Source organism: Nothoprocta perdicaria, unplaced genomic scaffold, assembly GCF_003342845.1.
Source record: "Nothoprocta perdicaria isolate Ctin4 unplaced genomic scaffold, notPer1 scaffold_189, whole genome shotgun sequence".
Taxonomy (NCBI): Eukaryota; Metazoa; Chordata; class Aves; order Tinamiformes; family Tinamidae; genus Nothoprocta; species Nothoprocta perdicaria.
The window spans coordinates 342183-349692 of NW_020455082.1; the positions used below are offsets into that span (position 1 = coordinate 342183).

General features: G+C 67.9%; 1 protein-coding gene across 1 annotated transcript; it reads left to right on the top strand.

The window, feature by feature from the left end:
• Nucleotides 1–2283: 2283 nt before the first annotated feature.
• On the top strand, nucleotides 2284–5532 carry BHLHA9 (basic helix-loop-helix family member a9). The gene is made up of 3 exons (XM_026036968.1): nucleotides 2284–2309; nucleotides 2347–2495; nucleotides 5021–5532. The coding sequence occupies exons 1-3, from the start codon at nucleotides 2284–2286 to the stop codon at nucleotides 5530–5532; spliced, it is 687 nt and encodes a 228-aa protein (XP_025892753.1).
• Nucleotides 5533–7510: the final 1978 nt, after the last annotated feature.

Genomic DNA, 7510 nt, shown 5'->3' on the forward strand with positions numbered 1-7510 from the left:
CTTGACAATACAACACTCCACGGGATCCTTCACCTTTCACACACTGCAATTACCCGCACAGAGAGATGCCGCGAGATACGCTTAGGACTTTGCTCACTATATTCTGTACTCCTTTTGTTGGGGCTTTGCAGGACTTTAGGAGGAAAAGAGGAGGACTCAGCAGGGGCCAAGGGGACTGAGGACGGTGGGACGGAGCCAATCCTCCAGCACACCCCCGGAATTCCAGGCTCAGGAGCAATCCCGAGCTGGACTGGCATTAACCACACTGCAAAGGGCACCAAGCAGCCTGTTCGTCGGAGGGCCAGGCAGCTCCGTGAGCATGAGTTCCTAACAATGCAGGAAAAATAAGGAGAAGTGAGAAAAGACAAGCAGGACTGCTAATTCAAACAGCTGCGAGAAAAAAAAGGGATCCAGGCAGTGGCCTCGTGTACTTTACTGAAGCCCAAAAATCTGCTTTTAAATGTCAGTGTCTGCAGCGCAGTCCACACACAGGACTCCCTTATACTGCCCAGGGAAGGGCAGTGCTGACGCCAGGGAAGCACTTGGGATGAGGCTGGGAAGAGCTCGGCACCACCACGACCTCCCGACGTTCCCGCAGCACCGCTTGCCACGGAGCAGCCGGCAGCCCCGTGCGGAGAGCACACGGCCACCGAGGCGAAGCCACCGGGGTCACAGCCAGGGGAGGAGGAAGAGGAGTCGAAGGGCACACTTAATCCCAGCAGATACAACTTGGCTTCCAAGATGCAGCCTAGTGGGCTGGGACAGTCCAAGCTTCACAGATACGGAAGGATGCGGCAGGAGACCCCTCCAGAGGGCAAGTCCCTTGCCCAAAATGCACCCTCCTGTCGGCCCGCTCAAGAACAGTGTTGCACAACTGCAAATGTTTGGAAACACTCAGGAGCATCACCGAGATAAAAATTAAATACAGACACAGCATCTGACACAGCCGGCGCTCCCAGTGCAGACCAGGCTCCCACTCTCCCATCCGGCCAAGCCGGCTGCTCCCTGCGGATTCACAGCTGGAGCAGGGGAGCTGCAGAGCTGCCCGCACGGGCCAGACCGGCACCTTTCGGAGATGAACATGGTCACCGGACACGCGCTTGGAAGTGTCACCTCCGGAGCACTGAGGGATGCACGGGGAAGCTGGGCTCATTCCCGGCTCTGGAGGCTAATGCAATAAGTACAAGCCCCGCTCAGTAAGAGCATGTTTATGCATCCCAGTACTTGCTACCTGGGCACTGGGAAACAGCGCAAAGCCGTATTGCAAACAGACCGCCCCGAGCAATCAAGCAGCGACATCATTAATTCAAGGCAGCTGCAGAACTGGCTACAGAAAAAGTGACACCCGCTCCCTGTCAGGACTGCGCTTGAACCAGGAGCGAGCGCGTGGGCTGATGCAATAACAACTTCCAGGCTGCTGGAAGTAGGACAGCGCAACACGCGCCGCTGCCGGCGCCCTCCTGGCACCCGGCACGCGGGCGCTGGCACCATGTCACCAACCTGCGCACGCGGGACACCCGCCCGCCCGCTGCTGCTGCAGCCCCCCAGCACCCCAGGAAGGTCCCGCAGCGTCACCTTTGCGAGCAGGGCGTCCCCGGTCGCTCCCGGAGCAAGTGACCTTCACGCAGTGCCCCTGCTGTGGCCAGAGGCTGGAGCGCGGGTTGTCACTGAGGGCTGCCCACGTGGGGCCGTCCCCTGGCTGGGCCCTCTCACAGGCAGGGCTGGGTGCCCTTGGCACTGGGATGGGGACAGCGTGAGGCCTTGAGGTGTCCTTGGAGATGGGGACCCATTGGGGTGTTGGGTGGCCTTGCTGGCGGGACGGGGAGAGCGCAGAGGGCTCAAGGATGCGATTGGAGCAGCACGGGAGGTCAGGATGGTGACACAGGGAAAGCACGGGGGGCTGGGGAGACAGGGACGGCACAGGGAGCTGGGGTGGGCGCGCTGGTGAAACAGGGGCAACACAAGGAGGAGGTGGCCTCAGAGCCGGGGTGCCAGCAACGAGACACGAGGCAGCCCAGAGCCGGGACGGGCACAAGCGGCCAGAGCCGGGGTGACCTCAACGACGGGGCGGGCGCAGCAGCGAGAGCCGGGGGCACCTCGGGGGCCGCGGGGCACCCACCTGCCGAGGCGGCGCCGTCCTCCGCGCCGGAGCTGCCGCCGCTGCCCGGCTCGGGCGGCGCGCGGGCCAGCGCCGCCTCCAGGTACCGCACCTTGAAGCGCTCCTCGGCCAGCGCGCGCTGCAGGCGGCGCAGGCGGCGGCGGCAGCGCCCCAGCTCGCGCTCCATGGCCCGCACCGAGCCCAGCGCCATGCGCGGCGCCGCCTCGCCCGGGAACTCGGCCTGCCAGTGCCGCGCGAAGTCGGCCCGCGCCTCGGCCTCGGCCGCCGCCGCCATCCTCCTCCTCCTCCTCCTCCTCCCGCCGGCCCCAACTTTCGCCGCCGCCGCCGCCTTCCGCCCCCGCCCCGGGCGCTGACGTCGCCCCCGGCGCCGCCCCGGGCCCGGCCCCGACAGGGCGGGCGGCGCCGCTGCCGCCGCCCCCGGCCCCGCTGCGGGGTCCGCGCTCGGCCGCGTTTGTCCCCCCGCAACCCCGCGGCTCCCGCACCCACCCGCCCGCGCCCGTTTCACCCTGTGCCCACACTGAGAGCCACGCGACGGGGTCCGGTCCGGTTCCGACCGACATGGGCTGTGACTGACCCAGCGCCCAGTGCCCGGGAGGCTGCAGGGCCCGGGGCTGCCTCGTGCCCCGGCATAGTCCGGTACCCACGGGGCCAGCACGGGCTCCGCTGGCTCCTGTCGCAGGACAGAGGGTCTGCAGGTCCCAGCACAGGCAGCGTTTCCTGCTGGGCCACATGGGGCTGTGGGGTCTGCACAAAATGAGCACAGGGCCACACTGGGTGCCACTGCGGGGACAGAGACTGCAGGAGCCTGTGTGCACCGGGGCTTCACGGGGCCCCTTCCCTGCTCCCTCCTTCCCAGCTCCCTCCTTCCCAGCTCCCATGGCACTGGGGTGACTCACACGTGTCCTTTGTGCCGCCCGGCTGTGCCCCAGCAGGGACAAAGCATCCAGTTATTCCCCCCCAGGACTCCCCTGCAGTGTCGCAACGGCCTCCTCCTCCGGCTGGTGGCTCCCTGGGGGCTACCAGGATATGGGAGCTCCCAGCCCTGTCTGACCTTGGCGGAGGGGCTGGGGGTGACGAGTCTGACTCTGGAGCCCCACATGTGGGGTGTAGAACCAGCCCAAAATGTGGGTGCCTGGGTGGGGATTGGAAGCGCCCACATTCTGTGCACCCACCCAGCGCATGTTCCCCACAAGGGGCCAACCCCTCCGCGGAGGCTGATTTATGCCTGGCGACGGATAATTGCGGCTCTCGCATCCGTCGGGTGGGCAGGCTCGGCCGAGCCCCCGGGACGCTGCCGCCCCCCCAGCCTCGGCATGTAAATTTCCCGGGCGTGTGGCCATAAATCATCAGGAGCCGCTCCCAGGCTGCCCCCCCTGGAACGGGCATGTCGGTAGGAAGCGCCCAGGACGAGGTGGGGACGGCCGGCGGGATGCACTAATTACAGGCAGCGGGTGGCATCCGCTGCCCCGTGATTTATGGTCCCCTCGGCAGCAGCTCCGGGCGCCACGAGCGCCGCTCGCGGTGGCTCCACGCTGGGCACGAGCAGGGGGCAGCAGGGGTGGCAGCTCCTGCGCTGGCCTCACCTGATCCAGCCTCACCAGCAACATCCTCATGGACACATCCATCCTACTCAGACAGGTTTCCAGCAGCATTCCTGGAAGGGAGCCGCATGTGGCACCATCCCAGCGTATCCAGCTGGCACCGAGTGCCCCCCAAGAGCCTTTTGCCCCATGAGCAGCTCACGGGTCGGGGAGAGCAGCCGCGCGCGCAGGGGAGCCCTCGCCAGCCTGCACGCCCCGCACCTCCGTGGCAAGCCCAGCTGCCTCATCCCCGCTCCCCCCGGGCCTGGCTCCTGATTTATTGGGTTCCTGGAGCACAGGCCCCTAAATTAGCCCCGACTTCAAAGCGTGACCAGAGGAGCAGGGTAACAGCCAAATCGCCTACCGCTAATTGCGGCCATTGATCAAACTCCATCCAGGGCGATCCGATAGGAAGGGGGATGTGAGCAGCGATGCATCCTGCCAGGAGCTGCTGCTGCTCCGTGAATCCCAACAATTTGTCAGCGCGGCTCCCGCTGGGCTGTTTTCCGAGATGCTGCTCCTGGCACACGTGGGCCCGGGCAGCTTCGCGGCGGGGCCCGGCGGGCAGGGGACAGGAAGGCTCCTGGGGCAGGTAGCGCTCGCGCTCTGTTATCCGGCGCCGCGGCCGCTTCCTGCTCCGCAGGGCAGAGGTGTTCCCAGCCCCGCATTCCTGCCCGCCCGCGCCAGGGGGCTTGTCCTGGCCAGGGGGCTGCCGCTGCTCCCAGCCCTGTGCAGGCTCCGTCTCCCACTCCCGAGCTCGCACAGTGCTGCCGACCCCATCCCGAGGAGCTGGTGTGGGAGGACACGGAACCTCCAGGGTGGCCCCGTTTTGGTCCCTGGGCCCCCATGGTCAGGAGCGGCTTGGCCTTCCCCTTGGTCCCACACACCCGGCTCCTTGCTGCTTCCCTCAGCAGCCTCCTCCCTCCGGGCCTCAGTTTCCCAGCTGGAAACAGGAATAACACTGGAGAGGCCAACAGAAGTCACTTGTGGGGCCAGGGCCGTTGCCAGAGGGGAATCATGGGCTGAATGGCCAGGGAGGGCGGCGCGGGCGGCCGCGGCACACCTGGGCGCAGGTACGAGGGGGTCGGGCCGGGCCCACGTGACCGGGGGTTTAGAGGGGCCGCGGCGCCCGGGGGAGGGTCTGGCAGCGGCAGCGGGTGGTGGCAGCGCCGCTCCCGTCCCCAGCACCGCTCCTGTCCCCAGCACCGTCCCCCCGCAGCCATGGCCAGAGCAGCCACCAGGAAGGGCCCCGCGCTGCCCCGGGAGCCCCTCAGCCCTGGGGAGCACCCGGCCGGGGGGGCTGCAGCCCCCGCCGCCCCAGGGGAGACCAAGGCGAGGAAGAGGAGCAGAGCGGTGCGCTCCAAGGCCCGCAGGATGGCCGCTAACGTCCGGGAGCGCAAGAGGATCCTGGATTACAACGAAGCCTTCAACGCCCTGCGCCTGGCCCTGCGGCACGACCTGGGCGGCAAGCGCCTCTCCAAAATCGCCACGCTCCGGAGAGCCATCCACAGGATCGCGGCGCTGTCCACGTCCCTGCACGGCGCCGCGCGCTGCCGGCCCTGCGCCCACGCCGAGTGCTGCGGGGGGCCGGAGCAGGGCTCCAAGCGCTGCCCCCCCGGCCCCGCGCCCGCCGCCGGCCCCACGCTCCCAGCCCCGCTCCCGCACCGCGAGGAGAGTCGCTCCTGCCCTGCCTATTGCTCCGGCGGGAGCCTCCATCCCGGCCTCCTGCAGAAGCACCCGGGCAGCCTCCGAGCCCCCCCGGCTGCCCCCTGGCCCTGGCAGCCGGGGTATTTGCAGCGCGCGGGGCAGCAGCAGCGTCTGCCCATCCACTGACCTGCGGGGCCGGGGGCAGAGACCGCGTGGGAAGGTAACGTGGCTGCCCTCGAGCGGGACGGGGCTCTGGCCTGGGCGGGATGCCGGGAGCAAGGGATGCTCCGACCGGGACCCCGGTCAGTCCTGGCCCTCTGCTCTGCAGGAAGCCCCAGTGCTGGGGGAAGCCGGCAGCACCACGTTGGCCCTGGAAGATGCTCCAGCCCCACATTGCTTTGCTGTGAGGTTGCATTTCTGCAGTTTGTCAGAATTATTTATTCTCTCTTGCTTGCTTTGTAAGAAAACACGACTTGAACCGCAGCAGCAGGGCACTGACTCCTCATGTTGCATGAAGGGGACAGATGGTCCGTGCAGGTCTGGCCAGGGTCACCCAGGCCGGCTGGTGGCTCCTGATGAGCAACTCGGGAAGCAGGAGGTGGGGAAGGCAGACGCGGTTGTGCTTTAGCTCAGCCCCTTGGTGCCTGTGTCCCGGGTGGATTCCCAAGCCCGATGTGCGGGCGGGGAAGGGGAATGGATGTCTGCACTCACGAAAGCCCCGGCTCCTCCTGGACACTGCACAGGGGCTAACGCTCTGGGTGCTCCGAACGGCTGCGACAATGGATGGGGGCATTTCTGGGCACTCACCCCAAGCCAGGGCAGGGTTAACGCAGGGCTCGTCCCGCCCGGCGCTGCGGCCAGGCTGGATACAAGCGACTCGGCCATGAGCGTTTGGGGTGTTGGGCTCCCCCCGTGCGCAGGTTTTAGCTCTGGCTCTGCCCAGGGCCGGCGCACGCAGGTTCTCCCTGAAATAGCTGAGCCGGCCCCCTGCTCCCGTATGCCATCCGCCAGGTCCTGGTGGGAAGCAGCTTCCTGCAGCCTGGGAGGGGTCGGGGAGCTGGGATCGGAGCCCAGGCGCAGAAAGCCGGGAGCAGCCAGGAGAGAGAGCTCTTAGCTCAGCTAAGGAGGCTGCTCCAAGCACTGAGAGCCTTGCCTTTAATCTGCCACAGTGGTTCCCTTCTGCAGGCGAGGGCCTGCGCCTGTGGCTGCGCAGGAATCCGCAGCCCCGCACAGCGCCCGCGCTCCCGCAGCCTGCGGGCACCAGGCTCGCTGCCAGCCCCGCGCGGCACCGGGGACTGAGCCGGGGCCGCTCCAAGGAGGCCGGAGTGGGGACGGAAACGGATCCCCGGCCTCCCTGCGCAGACCCCCGTGAGCAGCTTTTAGCCCCAGCGCTGCGGGGAACCAAAGTGGAGCAGAGGGAACCGGTGGCCAAGGTGGGTAGGAGGAGAGGGGATTCCCCTGCGGATGCTGCAGGATCCCAACAGAGCCACTCGCCGTTCCCAGGCTCACGTTAGGATCCCGGCTCCCACTTCTCCACCCGCGGGATGCCGAGCGGTTGGACAAGCCGCCCTGCTGCCCCCGCAGCCCTGTGGGACAGGATGGGGAGGGACAAGCAGGGGCTGGAGGGTCGGGCGCCACAGCTCCCTGGGCAGGGGTACTCCCTGCCTGGGAGAACCTTGTGGCATCAAGCGAGGAAACACTTGCAATGGAGACGCCGTACGGAGCGTCGGAAAACACCCGTGTCCGTGGGCACCTGGGCGCTGTGGTGGTCACGGTCCTCCCTCCTGCGGCCGCCCCTGCCCCACCGCGAGGATGAAGACGCTGCTCTTTCCTCCGCAACCCATAACCCGCCCCTGCAGCCGCCCCCTCCCCTGCAGATCCGCGCACACGGGGACAGGCTCTTTGTCCCCAACACGCCACGGGCTCCCTATGCCCACGCTCTCCGGGCCGCCCCCACGGCCCCGCGCCCCTCGGGTGCAGCCGCAGCGCAGCCCTGTCCCGCGCGGGGGGGCTTCGCACCCTGCCCCCCCACCCCAGCCCTGCGCAAAAGCCTCCAGCGGGGGCGGCCCCCCCGCCCGGGGACACGGCGGGGCTGGGGGCGCCGCGCGACGCCGCCCCCCCACCTGCCGCAGTGGGGCCCGGTCGCCCCCCGCGGCCGCCGGGG

Coding starts and splice junctions, on each gene's coding strand:
- BHLHA9 (XM_026036968.1), top strand. CDS start 2,284: ATGGCCCGCACCGAGCCCAGCGCCAT. Junction 2,310..2,346: donor CGCACCGAGCCCAGCGCCAT/GCGCGGCGCCGC, acceptor TCGGCCTGCCAG/TGCCGCGCGAAGTCGGCCCG. Junction 2,496..5,020: donor CGCCCCCGGCGCCGCCCCGG/GCCCGGCCCCGA, acceptor CCGCCGCCCCAG/GGGAGACCAAGGCGAGGAAG.